The sequence below is a fragment of the Miniopterus schreibersii genome (assembly GCF_964146895.1).
Source record: "Miniopterus schreibersii genome assembly, chromosome: 12".
Taxonomy (NCBI): domain Eukaryota; kingdom Metazoa; phylum Chordata; class Mammalia; order Chiroptera; family Miniopteridae; genus Miniopterus; species Miniopterus schreibersii.
In genome coordinates this window covers 34878168-34899393 of record NC_138112.1, presented here as the reverse complement: position 1 = coordinate 34899393, position 21226 = coordinate 34878168, and the positions used below count along the sequence as shown (strand labels likewise).

The 21226-nt window shown below is 43.2% G+C and overlaps 1 protein-coding gene across 4 annotated transcripts; it reads left to right on the top strand.

The window, feature by feature from the left end:
- Window positions 1-3131: 3131 nt before the first annotated feature.
- On the top strand, window positions 3132-19675 carry NEU3 (neuraminidase 3). Of its 4 annotated transcripts, none has more exons than XM_081153700.1 (3): window positions 3132-3645; window positions 7599-7810; window positions 14604-19675. In XM_081153700.1, the coding sequence occupies exons 1-3, from the start codon at window positions 3621-3623 to the stop codon at window positions 15678-15680; spliced, it is 1314 nt and encodes a 437-aa protein (XP_081009826.1). In that variant the 5' UTR covers window positions 3132-3620; the 3' UTR covers window positions 15681-19675. The 4 variants fall into 4 exon arrangements, with proteins under 4 accessions (XP_081009826.1, XP_081009825.1, XP_081009828.1 ...); XM_081153699.1 differs by having other exon boundaries at window positions 7482-7810; XM_081153702.1 differs by lacking the exons at window positions 3132-3645; window positions 7599-7810 and adding an exon at window positions 7819-8234.
- Window positions 19676-21226: the final 1551 nt, after the last annotated feature.

Here is a 21226-nt window from a genome sequence, read left to right as displayed (position 1 = left end):
GACTGTTGCTGGGTATGATGTTTTCTTTGCCCTAACAGCATCACTAGGCCAGCATGGCTGTCACACCCTCCAGGTGGCACCTTAGCCAAAAGGAGGCCTTAAGTATATACATTTAATTCTGGTTTAGCCACCTGGACTCTTTTGTTGGTTTGACATGGTCCTAGATATAACATTTGGAAAAAGAGTCACCCCTTGAGGTTTCCTCTCAGAAGAATGTCATAGTAAAACTCCCCAAACTGTTGCAAGCTCTTTAAATTTGACTGATTACTGGTTTTGCCATCCCCCACCAGATGACTCTGACTGAAATTTGATAGCCACTTCCTTTGATCTACTGAGAAGACTCAGAAATTTAGCATTTCAGCTCCTATACTTCCATGCAAAACACATCACAACTTTCAGACCCTCCCATCCCTCTTTCTTGTAGCTATTAGTTATCCTACAGGATGGACAAATGCCACCTGGCTGGTGGGTGAATATAAAGGACAGGTTGAATGAACTAGCTGCCATTGGGCAGTCGTTCCAAAATAAGGACTAGTTTCAATTATTCTAAGTGAACTGGGAGCTCTGAGGCCTACCAGTGGCCATGAGGCCACATTAGGGACACTGTCAACCTGTATTCCCTGAATGATTTGGGAGGCCCCAATAATTGTAAACAGGAGCATCATATATGCCCCAGGATATACACAGGATATCCTGTGTGGAAGCCAGGCACAAACTTGCCTTTCTCTCTGAAAATATGGTGTCTTGCACCATAGGGAGGTCTTAAGCAACTTCCAGGCGTTTAGGGAAGCATCACCAGTAGATCATGCTGTCATCAAGTGACTGTGGAGATTGCTCCATAACAAGAGTACCCTTGATTATACGGAGGAACTTTCTGGAGGGGTGCTGACTCATTTATGCACACTCTGCAGGAGGTTATCCCTATCTTAAGGGTCATTCTATTAGAAATGTTGATATGGAATTTGTTCGACTTTAGCTGAAGCCATCAGTGATACCACCTTAGCCCTGGAATACATTCAGGTGAGCCTCAACTCACTGGCCAGTATGGTTATGGATGATAGAATTGTTCTCAACTTCTTTGTGGGCCAAGATAGTGTGTAATAGCCAGTGCCTCCTGCTATACCTGAATTAATACCTCAGGCAGGTACAAGGTTAATACAGAAAGTAGAGAATACCATCTGACTTTCTAAGGTAGACCTTGATGACTTATTGATGGCTTATGGGTGTTCATTTTGTTGTTTGTTTTTCCAGCTGGTTTGGTCAAGGCCCTTGGGTATGATTGAAGTCAATTCTGCAGATTGAGCTCATCCTGTTTCTTGGAGTTCTGTTGACAGTATCCTTAATGCTGTTTGAGACTCAGAATGGATTTGGTCCCCATTTTTGTCAGATTAACCAGTGAGTAATGGAGTGGCATACTCAGAAAATTCATTAGAAGCCATCTGTACAAAGTGATGTGGAGACTGGAATAGGACTGTTTTAGCATGGACTGGGAAGTCCTTATACAGGAAGTGAAACCTGTTTGATTTGCATCATGAAATAGGTCATGAGTAGGGTTAAGTGTCCCCATTTTACAGATGAGGAACTTGAGGCACATAAATAACTTGCCAACGTCACTAGGAAGTGGGAAGTCAGAATTGGAGCCAAGATCTCTTCACCTCCAAATACAGAGATTGCAACTTAACCTCACTGCCTCAAGCATAAGACTGAGACCATTGGTCAAAGAAGAATTGACAGAGATTTGGCATTAGCTTTAGATAGTTTTCTAAAATTGACTTGGTGCCCTGCCGATGTGGGTCAGTGGTTGAGCATCAACCCATGAACCAAGAGGTCACTGGTTCGATTCCCCGTCCGGGCACATGTCCGGGTTGCAGGCTTCATCCCCAGTAGGGGGATGCAGGAGGCAGCTGATCGATGATGTTTCTCATAGATGTTTCTATCTCTCTCCCTCCCCCTTCCTCTCTCTCTAAAAATCAATAAAAACATATTTTAAAAAAAAAATAACATTGACTTGGTGGTCCACAGAGTTGATTTTGGAGAAGTGAATTTGGAGAAGTCTACTGAAGAACCCTAGCACTTTGTATAGGATCATCTTTAAAAATGAAACAGTTCAGACATAATGTTTAAAGAACAGTAAAATGAACACAGAAGAACCCACTGCCACCTTTAAAAAAATTGCCAATACAATTGAAGTCCCTTGGTTATCCTTAATCATATTCTACTTCCTGCACTCCTAGAAGTAACTACTATCTTGAATTTGGTAGTTGTTATTCCTATGCATTTTCTTCATACATATGTGTCCATCAACAACCTATGGTATTATTTTACATGTTTTAAAGCTTTTTAATGGTATTTGGTTGAGGGTCCCCAAGACCACCCCTGGGTTCAGAGACTTGCTAGAAGGAGTCACAGGACTCAGTGTATAGCTGTAAATATTTGTTATAGTGATGCAATAAGGACATACATCAGATCATAAGAGAAAAAGACAGTGAAATATGGAGGCATCCATGTGTAGGCTTCCTTATGTTCTCTCACTCTCATGAGGGATCACACTAAGCACACTTTACCCCAGCAATGAAAATGCAGCATGTGTGCCATGTTTCTGCCTAGGGAATCCATTGGAGACTCAGCACCCACAGCTTTTGGGGGGGGGGGGGGCTGGTCATGCTGCCTAGCATGTACCAAATTTCCAGACTCCTAGAAAGAAAATGGGTTCAGCATAAAGCATCTTGTGTTCAAACAGTCTGCATATAGTGTACATTTATGAACTGGAATTCTATGGGACGAGCTGCCCTTTCTTCCCCATTCACTTCTTTATTCAGTTACTGTATTTATATACATCTGGACTCAGGTTTCATTTTATTCAGCGAGTTATAATCTAATACCATTCTTACACACTATATATGTGTATATATACATATATATACACATGCACACACATACATGGTAACATATATATTATTATAATTTTTATTTTTTCGGTTAAGGGTAACCCAGTACCCTGGCTCTCTGGCCCTTTTTGTGGAGTCCCCTCTGAGGTCCGGAACCTTTGCTTGACTCTCAGGCTGGCTAGGGAAGTTTTAGGCGGTGACACCTACCAACGACTGGCAACCAATAGAGCGTGGGGAAAGGAGGCTGAAGAAGGGATGGAAGGGGAGGAAATGAAAGGGTGGAAAGCCGAGCCAGGGAGCTGCGCACACTTTTGGAGACGTGGTGGGCCTAAGGCCTGAACTGAGCTTGGCCCTGGGGTCGAGGGGTGGTGGGTGAAGAAGAAGGGTCAGGTCCCTGGCCGCGGCTAGGACTGGGCTGGGGACAAGAGAGGAGGGGCGTCCGAGGCCGGGCAGCGAGGGGCGGGGCCTCGGCTGCGCTGTCCGAAGGGGCGGGGCTGACTTCCGGCCTCCGCCAACCGTCGGTCCCAACAGCCGGCGGGCTGTAGCTTCCGCGCGTCCCCGCCCCCGCCCCCGCCCTCGCTATAAGTCCTCCCAGCGTCAGTGTCCCGGGTCTGTCCGCCTCCCGGCGCTCGGTGTCTGTCTCCGTCTCCCTCTGTCTTCGCTTCTGGTGGTTGGTTTTCGTGGTCGCAGTCTCTCTAGCCTGCCTCCGCGCGCAGCTCTGCCTGGAGAGAGATGCAGGAACCGGGGGCCGACGCAGGTGAGCGGGTCTGGGAGACTGGAGGGCTCCCCGTCCCCGAGAAGTGGGACAGTGTGACTGTGGGGACGAGCTCGGGGTTAGGAAATCCAGTCTTGGGAGAATATTGAATCAGCCACCCAGACGAGTAACACCTCAGACAGAGCCAGAGAGTATTCTTGGCTAGTTCTATTTTTGTTTTCCTTCCACTGAAGCCAAACCTAAACCTGAGAATTAGCATTTTAGAGGTGCTAAAGGGAACTGAGACTGGGAAAACCTTGCTTACTAGAAGAGGGGTCTGTGGGCTGCGGAGAGCCCTGAGCTGGAACTTAAAAGGAGACCTGGGTCTTGGTGCAGGTTTTGCTCCTGACTCATTGAGTGGCCTTACATATAAGCTTATTCCTCTCCATGGGCCTCAGTTTTCCCATCGGTACCATGACACTGGTTTGGACTACAGGGTCTGCAAAAGTCTGACGTATGATGGGTGCCTCTTAAATATTAGTCGTTTAGGAGTGAATAAGTGAGATAGGCAGGTCTCCTTCTGGAGTTCACTAGAGGCTGACACCTGCGTTGGATTAATTGGGAGTCTGTGGAATTACGTTGTATTTGCAGCCTGAGAAATAAGTAGTATTATCTCCATTACAAGTGAGGAATGGGCTCAAAAGTAAAGCAATTTGCTAGTTAAGTATCAAAGCCAAGTCACACTTGAAAGTCCAGGCTACAGTTATTCTCTCTCCCAGTAAGAGAGCAGGGAGGACTTGATTGAAAGGTGATTATATGGAGCAGCAATGAATAATGTGAGTTCTCTGCTAAAAGGAACAACTCTAAAGCAGAACTGTATCAGTCTCTTCTTTATCCCTGGTTCCCAGCACATGGTTCTGTGTGAAATAGATTGGGCGTCAGTGCCAGAGCCACTATCTATGTTAACACTGTCATCAACATGATCGGCATAATCATAATAAAAACTAATGGTAGTGACTGTAATTGTTGTAGTAATAGCAAAGCTGTAAGTGAAATTGTGAAGACATCAAAATTTATAATAAATTTTACTTATGGTGCTTTAAAGTTTATAAAGTACTTTCCAGTGGTTCTTCATGTTGATCATCTTAGATAGGTATTATTATTATCCATATTTTACAAGCAAGGAATCCAAGACCTCAAGAGATTAAGTGACTAGCACAAAGTCACACAATAAAGAAATAGAGCTGGGACACCAATCCGGTTCCATATGACAAGTGGTGCTTCTCCTTTGGCGTGCTCTCCGCTTCCTCTCCCTTTCCTTTTCCCTAGTCTTTCCTCCCCACTCTGTGCCTATCCTGTGCTCCATTCTTATCACCTAGAGAATTCTTGTTTCATTGTTAACAAGTAATCATGTTGGCTGATGGTTGATAGTTTTGGATTTTACTCATAATTGAAGTGTTAACTTATAAGAATTTAAAATTTGATCTCTCCCAGAAGTGCAGAGGGATTTAAATGCTTTTAAGAAGGGGAGTTGTAATTGTGGTTGTTATTATCATTATCATCATCATCCACAGATATCAAGGAATAAAACTAAAATATGCAGTGATTGACAGTCTAAAAATAATAACTGTCATACAGCCACTTAAACTTTTTAACTTAATTCTCTCAACCACTCTGTTGAATTTTATAAATGAGGATCCTGAAGCATACAGAAGTTAAATAACATGTTCAAAGTCACGTTCAAATCCTGGTTCAAATCCTATGTTCTTAACCTTTATACCAGCTTGGCTCAGGGGCTGATTTTTACTTAAAGCCTGACTTTCCCTGGCAGGAGAGCCTGCATGGGGGGGGGAGAGATGCTCTAGTATTGTGTGAAGAAGAAGGTTCACCCATGCCTTTCAATTCTGCTATTGAGAGCCCAGAATTGGAGTGAGGGGGAGTTTTTCTTCTGAACTCACGAGAAGACCTTCCCACACCCCTCATGATAGTGAGCCATGGTTCTCTTTAAGTTAGAAATAGTGACTAAATGAATCATTCATAAGCTATTGATGTAAGTTTGTTTTGATTGACAGGAGGATACAGCCAAAAGCAATGTAACTTTCCCCTTCAGTTCATTGCCCACAAGGCTACCTGAGAGATTGGTCTAAAATGCATACTTGATCATAAAATTCCTCTGCCAAAAACTCTTGAGTGGCTCCCTATCTGTGGGATAAACACCTTAATAAGGTATCAAAGCTTCTCAGGATCTGGACTCTGCTGACCCCTTCAGTCCCATCTCTGCTCACAGCTTTTGACCAAGGTAGTCATACTGGACTACTGAGATTCCCCACATACAGCTCACTGTGTTTTCTGTCACTTATAGACTTTTCACATCCACTCTCTCTGCCTGTCTCCTTTTTAACCCTTCAATTGGCTTACTCACTATTTATCCTTTAAGATCCAGCTCACCCGGTCATTCAACAAATAATAGTCAAGTGTCTATCAATTACCAGGCATGGCTCTAGGTGTAAAGGTGTGGCAGAGAATAAAACACCTATCTCTGCCGTTTATGAAGTGTCTATTTTGTAGTATATATTTAAAAAGTATAAGGTATGGATAAGTGGCATGGGAATAGAACAGGGAAAGGGGATAAGGAGCACAGGGGAGTTGCCAGGGAAGGCTTCACTGATTGGATGACATTTGAACAGAGTTGGAGGTGGGGGAATGAGCTCTATGGCTATCTGAAAGAAGAGTATTTCAGACACAGAGTATAAGGATATATGAGACAGGAGCTCTCTTGGCTCAGTTGTTTGTTAGCTCTCCAAAAATCTCTGCTGCCTCAATATGGACAGCTGCCCTTTTCTGTTTTCCTACATGCTCTCATGGTTTACCTCTAAAGTAGCACTTATTACATGCTGTTGTAATTGTCCGTGCTTATGTCTCTTTCCCTCACTAGGGTGTGGGTTTCTTGAGGGCAGGGATCTCTGATTTCTGTCTCCTCAACACCTGCCTTACGTCCTGACTTGGAGTAGGCACACAGAAATATTGATTAAATAAATGAATATGGTCTTATAGGCCTCATTCTTACAGCCTGGTAATTTTTACAAATGGTTTGTAAGATAGGGCTTGGAGGACAGATGAGAGAGAGAGAGAAATAATAATTTTAAGCTTGGGTCTGTCTGGCTGGCTTGATTCCCTTTTTGGGCCTCTGAGAAGGTGAACTCCTGATTTTCTTAGAGACTTCCATTTTCAGGATTATGGCAGGCTATCTAACCTGTAAAATGGTGGATAAAATATAAAAAAGTCCTTTATAGCTGAATTTGCAAGAAAGTAAGAGAAATCCCCAGGGGCTTAAAAACCAAGAGTAAACTGAAAACCAGAGTAGTTATACTTAGTCCTTTAACCTGATCTCAGCTGCCCGGGATGTTTGCTGGTCTTACTTAGAAGCTTGGCTTTAGTAGACATGCTGTTACAGTGAATGAAACTTTGGGCCTGTATGGGCTAGACTTTGGTTGGAACTGAGATCCCTGCATAAAGCCACATCCCTTGAAAATCTACACCTTCTGATGAGATGGATGGACTAGGAAAAAAATATATTGCTACTGATCCAGATATGACAAAGAAGATTGCTTTTTATCCATTTCCCCAGAGAATTCTTAAACACAGGCATTTAGATCTGGGTTTATATATATGTTACCCAAGTGGCCTAAAAACTCCAAGCCAAGAAATTGACATTAGAAGTCATTGGGGCCGGTAATATCCCTGGATGCTTGGCATGAAGCGTATGCAGAATCTTTAGAGAGACCCACTTGACACAGGCTGCAGAGAATTCCCACAGAGTCTGGAGGATAGATTTGTTAAACAGGAATGCATATTGCTTGCTTTGTGCTGTTGAGATCATGATGTTACTTTTGTATTAGGAAAAATAAACATCTCTGCCTCTCAGTGATCTCCAGAAATGGAATGATAGAACAGAACTTGTATACAAGCCAACATTTGGATGTGGATACACATTCAGCTGCCTCCTATCCTTGCAGAGGTCATGGAAGAAGTGACATCATGCTCCTTCAACAACCCTCTGTTCCGGCAGGAAGACAAGAGAGGGGTCACCTACCGGATTCCAGCCCTGCTCTACATCCCCCCCACCCGCACTGTCCTGGCCTTTGCAGAGAAGCGCTCCACCTGCAGGGACGAGGACGCTCTGCACCTGGTGCTGAGGCGAGGGCTGAGGACGGGGCCCTCGGTACAGGTGACTCCTTGCCCGGGCGGGCCCATGCCTGCGCCTCAGTTTCTCTCCACGTCTGCTCAAAGCAATCAGTGCAGGAAAACCCTTTGTAGGAGTTGAAGAGGAAAAACAATAAAAGCAATGCCTCTCAGAGTGCTTCCTGTGTGCCAGGGGCACACGGATCCTCTCAGCCACTCTGTGACGTAAGAATTGTTGCCAGTCACATTTCACAGATGAGGAAGCTGAAGCTCAGGAGACCGCTTGCTCAAGGGCACACAGCTGTGATAAAGGGAGAAGAAGCAGGCTTCAGACTTGGTCTCTGACTCCAGAGGCCTCGGTGGTTCATGTGTATTTTTCATTCACGTTCTCTTTTATCTTCATAAGTCACCGAAAAAAGTAAACATTGTGAGCCCTGGGTTGTTGATGAGGGATCCTGGTGCTTGAAGAGGTAGGCAGCTTGTTCAAGACCACAAGAAGCAGATGATGGGTTGGGGGTTGTAGAATAACAACAGTCATTCTACTACTGGTGTTCTTCTTACCTCATGCTTTATTCACTTTTATTCTCTGATTTACTCAATTGTAGAATCTTGAAATTAGAAGAGTCATCAGCCCAATTTCCTTCCCAGTATAGAAACCCTTCTGTATTCCATTGGTTGCTACTAAAATCTTAGTGGTTAAGAGCATGGCTTTAAAGTCAGGCAAGAACTACCATTTATTGGTTCTGTGACCTTGATACTTGATTCTTTTTTGTTTCAGCATCTGCAAAATGTAATTAATAATAGCAGTAACATAGTGGGAACTCAACATTAGTCATCTTCTATAAACGGCCTTCTCCTCAAATAATGAACTTAATCCTGTGACAACTGTTAACTCTTTTGGGGGGATGAGATGATCTGTACTCTTCTATAATTACCCATTGGTCTTGTTCTGCCTTCTGGGGCTGTCAGTCTATACGTAATAAAGTCCCTTCTGCTGAGACTGCTCTTTGATGTACCTGAAAGTGGTGTTCATGCCCTCTGAGTCTTCTGTTTTTGGGGCACAACAGCTTCAGTTCTTCTAGTCTTCTTAGGTCACAGTCTGGATTTGGTTTCTGAGCCCTTGAAAGCTCTGACTACTCTGGGATGTCGGTGTCCTTTTTCAATGAATAATAACCAGAATTGAACTTAGGATCCAAGGATAGAGCCACCCCATCAATGAGGTGGCTATCCCATCATATCCTTTTCATGCATCCTAATAAGGTAAAGTAACATTTACTTTTTTGATACTGCATAACACAGTTGACTAATAAATATTAAGTAGATGGTCAGCTAAAATCTCCAAGTCTTTTTCACATTTGTTGTTCTTTTTTTTTTTAAAAAACAACAACTTTTAATTGTAGTAAAATACACCCAACAAAATTTTCTATCTTAACCATTTTAATGGTATTGTTAACTATATGCACATTATTGTACAACAGATCTTTTTAAAACTTTGTCCTTGTGCATGACTGCAGTTCTATACACATTGACTCATTTCTCCCTCCCTCCCTCAGCCTCTAGTAACCACTATTCTACTTTGTTTCTATGAGTTCGATTAGTTCAGGTATCTCATATTAGTAGAATCATGCAGTGTGTATCTTTCCGTGATTGATTTATTTCATTCAGAACAGCAATTTTCAACTGATGTGCCTCAAGAATTTTTAAAACATGCAATATCTGATGATTTGGTCAGAGGCACTGACCTCTTTTCCCTTAGACTGTCAAGTAAAAGAAATGACAACAGCCAACACACAATCACTGTCTAGTGTGAATGAATCAAAATTATACCTATTTTTTGGTCAGATTAGCAAAAAATACATTTTTTGTGTGTGTTACAGAATTTTAGAAATTAGTTTGTGTGTGCCATGGGATGAAAAAGGTTGAAAATCATTGATTTAGAATAATATCCTCAAGGCTCATGTTGTAGCATATGGCAGGATTTCCTTTTTAAAGGATGGATAATATTCCATCGTATGTTTATCCATTCATTGGTTTATTTTGTTTATCCATTCTTCTGTTGATGGAGACTTGGGTTGCCTCCACCTTTTGGCTATTGTGAATAATGCTCTGTGAACATGGTGTACAAGTATGTCTTTGAGACATTGCTTTCAATTCTTTGGAATTGCTGGGTCATATGGTAATTCTATTTTTAATTTCCTGAGCGTCCTCCATACTGTTTTCCACAGTGAGTGTACTGTTTTATTATCCCATCAAAGTGTACATGGATTCCAATTTCTCTATATCCTTGGCAACTCTTATTTTATGTGTTTTTTTTATAGTCATCCTAATGAATATGAGGTGATATCTCATTGTAGTTTTGATTTGTACTTTCTTAATTATTAACAATGTTGAGTATTTTCTCATATGCTTGTTTGCCATTACATTTGTTGTTCTTTAATCAAGTTTCTCCATCCAGACTTTTTTTTTAATCCTCACCTGAGGACATTTTCCCATTGTTTTCAGAGAGAGTGGAAGGGAGAGAGAGGGAGTGAGAGAAAGAAACATTGATGTGAGAGAGAGACATGGATTGGTGGCCTCCTGCACAAGCCCCAACTGAGCCTGGGGATAAGCCCGCAACCGAGGTACATGCCCTTGGCCTGAATTGAACCTGGGACCCTTCAGTCTGCCAGCCGACGCTCTAATCACTAAGCCAAACTGGCCATGGCTCTCCATCTAGACTTTTAAGCCCAAGACTCATTTTACTTCTCTGTCAAGCCTCAGCTTATTTATATTCCATTGCGGCAGCTGGTTGAGATCATTTGGATTCTAATGCTTTTCATCTTTAGTTTATTGTTTTTTCTAGCTTCATATAAACTTTATTTTAGACATATCTGGCCCAAATAATTTTCTCCTCTCAGCTACTAAGGATGGCTGAACTTCTGACTTCCCAATGACTAGCCTGCCCAATACAGTAACTTTCCCCCCTCCTTTTCCTAAAGGGAGTAGCAGTGCGGATGGGTTTCTTATATCTTACTCGAGGTTCTTGATCTGAGCAATATTAGTTATTCAAATGAGTTTGCAGCAGATGAGTTATTTCTCATTTGGATTCTAATGCTTTCATCTTTATTGTTTCTTCTAGCTTCATATAAACTTTATTTTAGACTTATCTGGCCCAAATAATTTTCTCCTTGCACATTCAGTGCTATTCAGAAAGTGTTGGTGTCCACACAGCATCTTATATAGAGTATTGTTTCTACCTGAGAGCATTTCTATAATCCTTCCCTTCACTCCTCCCTTTCATTTTTCCCTCCCTCCTTCCCTTCTTCCTTCCTCCATTCCTCTCTCCTTTCTTTCTCTCTCTTTCTTCAACAAACATTTATTGAGCACCTACTATGTACCAGGCATTTAGTCAAGGGGGATGTGTGGAGGGAGGCAGTACAAAAGTTGACAGATTGTGGCCTCTCTTTGCGAAGAATTTGCACAACTGAATTGCATAGAAAAAGCAGAACTGTGCACAGATGCAACTGTCTAAAACTCCCATACAGAATTCATAAGGCAGGTCTACTCAGAGCGGGGTATTTCCTTAGAAGAAGGAATTAAAATGCATTCGAGGTTAAGAGGAGCTATTGTGGGCCATGGCATTTAAGCTGATTCTCGAAGTGATGAGTGGGTCGAAGGTGAGCAGAATCAAACGTTTCTCCCTGAATTCTCCACATACAGAAATGGTCTTTTCCTTCTCTAACGTCCACAGTGCTTTTCTCCTCTCTGATGGTATCTGTGACCATGGAGTCTGCTCTGTGGGTGCCTTTCCCCTCCTCAGGGCAGGCTGCCTGCCGCGTCCTATTGGTGGCCTCCTGGACCTTGATTATCTGAGAGTCACAGGGAACTGAGGTCCTGCCTCCAGGGGTTTAAAATATAGTCAGACAGTGATGTGAACTTCTTTTGCATAGAGAGTTCCCAGAGAGTAACAGTGCTATTTGGCAGGATTTAGGAAGCAGGCTTCAATTAGTTAGCAATCTGGGAGAGCTTTGTAGAGGAAGGCGGGCTTCTGCCCAATAACGTTGACTTTGGCACATATGTTTGAAATGTTTACAGTGCACAAGGCACTCTGCTATAGAATGGGCTGCTTCAGACATAGTGAGTTCCCTGTCCTTAGACTATTTCAGGGAGGGACTGAATGGTCTTTAGCCAGAAAACTGAGAAGAGAATCTTTCATATGATGGAAGTTAGCACTAGGTCCTTATGATTTTGAGAATCTGTGATTTGAGCTTTGCTTAATAATACTTTTTGCCCATTCACATAGGAATTACATTTTTAAAACTTATTTTTTTGTTTTGTTTTGGCTTGTTAATATATTTATATGGATGAAAAATAAAAACAATATAAAAAGGTATACATCCCATTTCCAGTTTTCTACCTCCTGTAGGCAGTCACTGTGTTTCTTATGTATCCTTAGTGCTTCTTCATACAGAAACAAAGAAATACAAGTATATATCCAAAATACTCCCTTTTAAAACTTTTTAATGTGAAGTGATAACACTTATACAGAAAACATAAGGCGTAACATAAATGTCAACTGCACAAAACATAAATGGCAGCCCTGAATTGACAGAGCCAATCCTTGTGAATTCACCACTCAATTCAACTCAAAAATAGAATATTGCCAGCACCTAGAAGCTTCTTATCTTATGTCTCTTCTCTCCGTCCTAGAGGTAATTACTATACTGATTTAGTCTCAAGTTTAGTTTTGCTTGTTTTTAATCTATGTATTCATTTTTAAAACTTTATTTTTTAATTATAGTTTTCACTCAGTATTATTTTGTATTAGTTTCAGGTGTACAGCATAGTGTTTTGACAACCATATACTCTGTGTATCCTTTATGTTTGGCTTCTTTTATTCAGTATTATATTCTTGAGCTTTATCCAAATTAGGTGTACAGCTGTGATTTGTTCATTTTCATTGTTACATAGTATTCTGGGCCAGATATTCTCCTCTTCCTGGCTCTGGTGCTTTGGGCTGGTGAGCCTAGCCTGGGGTTAAGACTCCTTGCTTCTCAGGAGGGACCTTTGCAGCTGAGATATTCCACTACATGTGGTTGCAGGGCCAGCCCTTTTTGTGTCTCCGCCCTACCTACCAGTCTTGATGTGGCTTCTTCTGTAAATCTTTGGTTATAAGACTTCTGTTCTGTTATCCATGTTGGTTATTCAGGTTGACTGTTCTGTAATTTATTTGTAATTCCGGTTTGGTCCTGGGAGGAGGTGAGTGTAACTTCCACTTACTTCCCCACCATTTTGGGTCTCTCCCAAAGTGAGTAATTTTATATATACTTAATTTGATGAGCAAATGTATCTTAGGATAAATTCCCAGAATTAGGCATGCTGGGAAAGGGTAAATGCATGTGTAATTTTGATTGTCCTACCTAAGTGTTAAACCATTTTGCACTCCATATTTGAGAGTGTTTATTTCTTCACTTTTTTTTTTGGTCAACAGAAGAGTATTGTCAAAGTTTGTTGCCAATTTTTTAGATGAAAAATACTATCTTAATTTTAATTTGCTTTTCTCTTTTATATGTGAGGTTGAACATTTCCTTCCTTCCTTCCTTCCTTCCTTCCTTCCTTCCTTCCTTCCTTCCTTCCTTCCTTCCTTCCTTCCTTCCTCCCCCCCCCCTCTCTTTCTCTCTTTCTTTCTTCTTTCTTTTTTTCTTTCTTTCTGTGAGTTGTCTGATATTGCTCTTTATTTTTTTCTGTTGGGTTTCTGGAACTTTTCTTACCAATTTCTGATACTGTTTTTAAAATACATAAAGGAGCCCAGCCGGGTGTGGCTCAGCAGTTGAGCGTCGACCTAGGATCCAGATGATCAGGGTTTGATTCCCCATCAGGGCACATGCCCGGGTTGTGGACTTGATCCCCAGCAGAGGGTGTACAGGAGGCAGCCGATCAATGACTCTCTTATCATTGATGTTTCTATCTCTCTCTCCCTCTCCTTTCCTCTCTCTGAAATCCATAAAGATATATTTAAAATAAAATAAATAAATAAAATAAAATAAAATAAAATACATTAAGGAAATGAGCCTCTCTTTGTGATATGCCTGATGAGGCATTATCTCATTTTATCCTTGCGGCTGCTCCTCTCTGAGCGTGTTATTACATCCGCCATTTAACTGATGAAGAAACTAAGTAAAGGAAGATTAAATAACTTGCCCAAGGTCACATGATAAGTGATTAAAGCAGGGTCAAACTAGGTGTCTCTGACTCCATGCTTGAGTTTTTAATTACACTCTTGTGAATTGCCTCCCCTGGGTAGGAGAGGAAGGGAAAAAAAGTCTTTGACTTAAATTTCCCTTTATGAGCCTAAAACATCCATGTTTGTCTTGCTTTGTGTTTCTTCCTTTTCTTTTGTCTTTTATTCCTTTTTAACGAATATTTATGTAGCTCCTACCATGTGCTTGATGAGCACTGGAGATACAAAATTAGAATAATTTGGTTTCTACCCCCAAAGGATTCATAGTTTAGGGAGGGAGCAGTCATGTAAAAAATACAATGTTATGTAATAAGCCTTCTGTATGTAGAAAGAGAAAGCCTTTGGTAGAGGACAGGAGAGAGTTTCATGGAAGGCTTCATAAAGGAGGTGAGTTTTGAGTTGGATTTTGGGGGGTTAATTGGGCATCTAGATAGAGTGAAGAAGTGTTTCAGACAGAGGGGATAGCATGAGAATTAAGTGAATGCTTGGGCCTTCACAATTTTATAGATTTCAATACATTTTTATTTCTTTTTCTCTGAAAAGTTCCAATGCTTTTAATGAGCCTCATGTCTTCCTATTAGTCTCTCATCCCTGCTCTTTCTCCCTTACTCTTGTCTAGTGGGGACCACTAACGCCACTGATGGAAGCCATGTTACCTGGGCATCGGACCATGAACCCCTGTCCTGTGTGGGAGCGAAAGAGTGACTGTGTGTACCTGTTCTTCATTTGTGTGCGGGACCATGTCACAGAGCGTCAACAGATCATGTCAGGCAGGAATGCTGCTCGCCTCTGCTTCATCTGCAGCCAGGATTCTGGCTATTCATGGAGCGACGTGAGGGACCTGACTGAGGAGGTCATTGGCCCAGAAGTGAAGCATTGGGCCACATTTGCTGTGGGCCCAGGTCATGGCATCCAGCTGCAGTCAGGGAGGCTGATCATCCCTGCATATGCCTACTACATCCCTTACTGGTTCTTTTGCTTCCGGCTACCATGTAAAGCCAGGCCTCATTCCCTGATGATCTACAGTGATGACCTAGGGACCACATGGCACCATGGCAGGCTCATTAAGCCCATGGTGACAGTGGAGTGTGAAGTGGCAGAGGTGACTGGGAGGACCGGCCACCCTGTGTTGTATTGTAGTGCCCGGACACCAAACAGATGCCGGGCAGAGGCTCTTAGCACTGACCATGGTGAGTGCTTTCAGAGACCGGCCCTGAGCCAACAGCTCTGTGAGCCCCCACATGGCTGCCAAGGCAGTGTGGTAAGTTTCCGGCCCCTGGAGATTCCAGATGGGTGCCAGGACCCTACTGGCAAAGATGCTCCTACTGGTCAGCAGAGCCCTCTGCTGGATAGTTCTCTGAGGCTAGAGGAGGAAGCTGGAACATTGTCAGAATCATGGCTCTTGTATTCACACCCAACCAGTAAGAAACGGAGGATTAACCTAGGCATCTACCTCAACCGGACCCCCTTGGAAGCTGCCTGCTGGTCCTCCCCTTGGATCTTGCACTGCGGGCCCTGTGGCTACTCTGATTTGGCTGCTCTGGAAGAGGGCTTGTTTGGGTGTTTGTTTGAGTGTGGGACCAAGCGGGAGTGTGAGCAGATTGCCTTCCGCCTATTTACAGACCAAGAGATCCTGAGCCATGTGCAAGGTGACTGCACAAGCCCTGGTAGGAACTCTGAACCAATTCATAACTAATTGGTTTAGGATCCAACTTTCCATAGAAGGGAAACCATTAGAAGGCAACTATAGCCAGGATAATGGAGGCCAGGATAATAGAGGTTACCGAAGCCTTCAGGGAATCCCAGAACTTAATATTCTGCTCCCTATCTTTTTTCACCTCTCCAAAGAGCAAAATGAAAATTTTGCCATACCTACTGCAGCTGAAATAGCACTGAACTGAATTGGGAGACCATGATATGATCTGGGGCCTGCCACTGGCTGGCTCTGGAACCTTAAACTCTCTGGGCCTCAGATCTCCATCTGTAAAATGAGAGGATTGGTTCTGTGATTTCTCTTCCTATCCCTGGAGAAGGCAGAGTGCCTTCTTGCTCCATGGTCAGCAAGTCTTGGCTGCACAAAGGACTCTGGTCTCAAAATGGAATCAGAGGATTCACCGTTTCAAATGACTCACCACTCATCCAAGTATGAGGTTGCAAGCAGGTGTCATGTCATGAAGGATCTGGATGGTTTGTTCAGTTTTTAATAACAGATGAGCTCTACAGGCTATCTTGGAGGAATTGGGCAAAACAGGAGAAACATGAGGTCACCTACCTTCTTCAGCTTTGCAGCTCTGCTCAGCCTCCCCTTCCTCACCCAGAAAGTGTCATTTCCTAGGAAGGAAATGGGCTCAATACCAATAGTCCATATTGTTTCTGATGGCATTACTCCTATGAGAGATGAGCCTGAAGTTTATTTGTTAGGATGGTTCCTGATGGGAAAAAGGTATGGCTTAGGGCTTTAAAGCATTGAACAAAACTTCCCACAGTCTCTGCCCTCAAGGAGCTCACAGTTTGTGAGGCTAGAAGAGGGAAACATCTTTTGCAAAATAAATGCAGCTGGTGGGATAGTTTGTAGATGTTGGGCTCTAAGTTGGCATAATGGTAGCTCATTATCTTAGTTGCATCTTTATTGTGCCTGGAGCCATCTTCCCCAGGGCTTGTCCAGTCTGCTGGATTTCCCCTAAGTTTGTTTTTCTTAGGATGTTGTCCGGGCCCAGCCACTCCATTTGCCAGTGGAGAAACTTCACCCTTAGGAAGGTCTCAGACCCTCCAAACCACTGAATCTGGCCTGTTTGTTTGGACCTCCTGACATCACTATTTGTGAAGTGGGGATGACACTTTGTCTTGTAGTTTTGGGGCTGAACTTTGCTAGTACTGGGTCTCTCAGATGATACCATATTGGTTGCTTTTATTTTAGATTGTTTTCCCCGTACCCTGTTATTGTGAGGGAAATTCTATCATGAGAGATCTCTTTTTTGTTCTCCTTAAACTGGTATATCAGCTAAATACAGGGTGGGACAAAAGTAGGTTTACAGTTCATATGGAAAATAATACAATAATTAATAAATAATAATACAAGCATAAATTGTATTTTGTGTACTTACAACTGTAAACCTACTTTTGCCCCACCCTGTGTATGTGGCGCTAGGTAATGGCCCCAGAGAGCAATGGTAGAGCATAGCCTGGGGTACATCGTCAGATGGGGGAAGGGTCCTACAGGAGGAAAGTAGAGGTTAACTTCACCTACTTCCGCATACGGCTTAAGTGCATGTGTTAGGGTGGCCTCATACATTTGCCATTTTCTTCCTAGTAGTCAGCTATGATCATTCACTCATTTATACATTTATGTAACTATTTCTTGAGTGCCTGTGCATAATGAAAGGTGCTTTCTGTTGCCATTCCCTGGTTGAAAATAATTTGTCTCCTCATTGCCTATTAAAGGCTGCATTTAGGACCTTCAATTGTTGGGTGAAATAATGATTACTTACCTCTACTTTATATGTCAAAGAAGCCCATTGTCAAGTTGGCGAGTGGAAGGAGGTGCGGGTTTGGGGGTGGGCAGAAGTGGTACAGGGGATAGGATTCAAAGGGCATCCCCCTCCTGAGTTCTTGTTCAGCAAAGCTTTCCTGAGTGCTGTACTCCAAATAGATAGGAATAAGCAGGAGGGCTAGGCTCCACCTCAGGGCTAAAGGGTGGAGACAGAATATCATGACTTCCTTGGGACCATCCAAGAAGGGAATCAAGGAAGGGACTTTAGTCACATGCCAGTGTGAACCACATAAGATGTCTCATCCAGCTCTGAATTGCCCTTTTCCTCTTCCCCTTTACCTCATGTTTGCTTCTCTTCAGTGAGAAATTCCCTTAATAGGCAAAGGGCCTATAAGCACATTTCAGGAATAGCAAGAAAAGATCACTGGGGACAGGCATAATCCAGACTGAGGACTAGAGAGAGGAACAGAGCGGGTAGTGGCAGCTGTGAAGAAAAGGAACAGCAGGTAGAAGTCCTGGCACCTTTGGGAAGAGAAAAAGTACACATGTGAGACCTAGGCTGGAGAGAGAGGGTGTAGGTGATGGTTGCTGTGAAGAAGAAATGACAGGCTGGAGCTGTTCCCTGAAATGTCTGGGAACAGAGAGAGGCCTGTACAGGCTGCAGAAAAATTCCTACCCAACTCTGTAATTTTAAGCTGGCTCAACTTCTCCATGGTCCAGGTGACCAACAAAAACCACCATAGGCACTCCAACTCTACCTGTGCCAATTGCCCAGGTCTTCAGGGCCTTGGGACCTGCACCATGATACTGGTATCCTAACTAAGCCCATTTCAGCCACTCAGGCTGGTAGAATGAAAAGATAGGGCAGGTGATGGCAGCTGTGAAGAAAAGAGGAAAGACTGAAGGCCTATGATATAGAGGCATGAAGAGAGGACCACATAGGCTGTGGTCCTTTGCTCCCAGATGCCCTACCCTATCCTTGGACCCTTAGTATGGATCCATCTAGCACACGTGGCCCACCACTGGAAGTGTAAGAGAGCACAGGTAGTGAGTGGCCTGGTGCTGGTATGTACCCAGACCAGACTCCCATCACTCAACTTGCTGGTCCTGCTCATGCTCCCTAACACCTGGTTCCTCAGGCTTAGGCTCCTAATATTTACCTTAGGCCTTTGTTATTTGGTCCTTGTTATTTGGATCCGTTTTTCCTGGTCACCCGTCTCCCCTCAGATATCCACAGGGTATCATGTAACTACAGTCAAGGGTAAGAGACCTTGCAGCCTGCCTGTAGAGTATAGCCTGAGGGACCCACAGAGGCCACCCTGGGCCTGCACAGCCTCTGCCCCAGGACAATGGGATTCATTCCTTTCACTTGGGCCAGATTAAGATGCTCAGGCTTCTTAAGGAAGCCGTGAATTTTCCCCAGTGCATTTTTCAGTAGGTGTCATGTTGTCCTTCCTGGGCTGCCGCAGCGCACAGCCTGAGCCTCCCTTTGGTCCTTACCATAGGCTGCCCTGTGTTACTGTGTGTTGTGCCCTCTAGGCCTCTGCTAGGCTGTGAACTCCTTGAGTGCCAAGTCCGGCTCCTCATTGTATCCTCTTTACCTTGAACAAGTGCTTTTTCTATCATATTTTGAATTCCCTGAAGATTAGGACTCTGAGTCCTCTCTTTGTCTTCTGCACCCAGCACGGGGCCTGGCACAGAATAGACGACAGTAAAGTTACGCTGAATTAATAAAGGAGTTAAAGACCCTTGGCCTTCTGGAGCTAACTGAGAAGGGTAGGGTGAGTCCCCTCTCAGGGAGGCACATGTCGATTCCCTCTGTGGATTCATAGCACTCTAAACCTGCTGAACACTCACCCTAAGTGAGTCTTCTCTGTGCTGGCCCACTTCCAGGTCAGTCACAGGATTTCCTGGGAGTGAGCTTTTCTCTGGCTTGAGCTTGGTGCTGCCTGGGTATCCCAAGGATCACAGCCCAAGCCCAAAGCGAAGCCTCGATGTGGGGCTCTCATTTCACTGGTATTCCCCTATCTCATTGGATTTTCTATAACTACCACCCCGCCAAGACTCAGAGGGAGATGCTGGGGCTCAGCAAGTTCTGTACATGTCTTGGTTCTGTGAAACCAGGTGCCACAAATGCTCTCTGTACTATAAAAACTACCAGGACTCTGAAACAAGGAAGATAAATAAAGAGTGTAATTCTGGTGGCTGTTGGTTTTGTTGTTAAGGACACTGTGAGATCATAACCATCTTAACACACATCTAGTTTGTAACCAACTTCTTTGGGATTTGAGGCATTTTTTTTGCTTTTCATAAGAACTTTTTCCTTACAGAAAACATTATTGATAATAACCCTTTGCACTTTTACACACTGTTACTTGAACATAGTTACCAATTGAGGGCAGCAGGGCTGAGGTGACTGTGACTGGCTTGATTGCCTGTTATACATTAGCTGTTAAGTGGAGGCACCAGGCTGCACAGAACCCCCCTCTGGCACCTGCCCCAGTGTTTGTCACTGCACTTCTTATTTCAAAACTACCTTGAGATTACTCTCAAACTGCAGTGGGAGAGGCCACAAGTATTTACCGCAATGAAGTGGGGCGGTAGCTTTCTGCTTGACTTTCTCTGTGTTCCATTGGGGTGCTTCAGGCACGGCTGATCCTGCCAAAGGTCTCAGTGTAACTGCCCCGTCCTGTCAGTGGCTCGGTCTGCTTTAAAAACAGCATTTTGACAACTGAACAGGTTTCAAGTGGACACACCTGGTCATATAATGGTGCAGGAATAAACAGAGCTTGGAGAGCTGGGAATTTACCTCTAAAAATAGTTGTACAATAATTATAGAATCTTTTTTTTCTAAACCCGATGATTTCTTTTATGTTTTGTCAGATTGCTTAATCCCTGAGGGACCCGTGGGTATGAGAGAAATATGCGCCACTTAGTTTATTAAACTCATTCAGTAAAACACTGAAAACCTCTTGAGTATTTAAACACTAACATTTGATTAAACTGCCTTAAACATAAATACCAGTTACAAATTTAGTATAGTTGATCCTTTTGAACAACAGTTCGAACACCCCGGTAGATAAAACATAAGTTCAGTGATTATAAAGCACATCCTTACACCAAAATGGAGTCCAAGAGAGCCAATGCCATGGGTTTAACTTTGTTCCTCATTATCATTACACCTTTTGGGGCTTCTAGCTTTTAAACCTCTTTAGAGTTTTAGTAACTTCCCCAGGTTTTCCCCTCCACCCTCCCAGGGATTCAGTAATAGCAGATCTAAAAGAAAAAACATTTTAGACAAACTCTTTCCACTGGAGCATTAAACTGGGAGGTTGAAGGCCTGGAACCAAAGACAGCCAACTTTCCCTCCTCAGCGGTGGATAAGTAGAAGCCTGAAAGAATGAAGCCCTGCAGAAACAGTCCTTATGATATCTACTGGGGTCCCTGTCTTATGGGAACCTATAAACCCCAAACTTCAATTTTTATTTCTTAAGCTAGTCTGAGTTGGATGTATATAACTTGACACCAAAAGAAGATACACATTTTTACAGAAAATTTGATTTAATTAGTACTATAATCTGTTAGTCATGATGTGGAGCAGCACTACAACCATGAGAAATTAACTTTTAATTCAGTCTACTAAAATTTGGTCAACAGTATTATCTAAAGGGTACATTAACGGGAGGGACTTTGGTATAAAATGGGGAAAGGGTGGGACTAGGAGGAGTCAGGAGTCCAGGGTCCTTGTCCTA

What these genes read in the sequence shown, in the direction of transcription:
- NEU3 (XM_081153699.1), top strand. Translation starts at nt 7,562, where the DNA reads ATGTGGATACACATTCAGCTGCCTCCTATCCTTGCAGAGGTCATGGAA. An exon ending in GGACGGGGCCCTCGGTACAG is followed by an intron (nt 7,811 to 14,603) that starts GTGACTCCTTGC and finishes ACTCTTGTCTAG; the next exon opens with TGGGGACCACTAACGCCACT.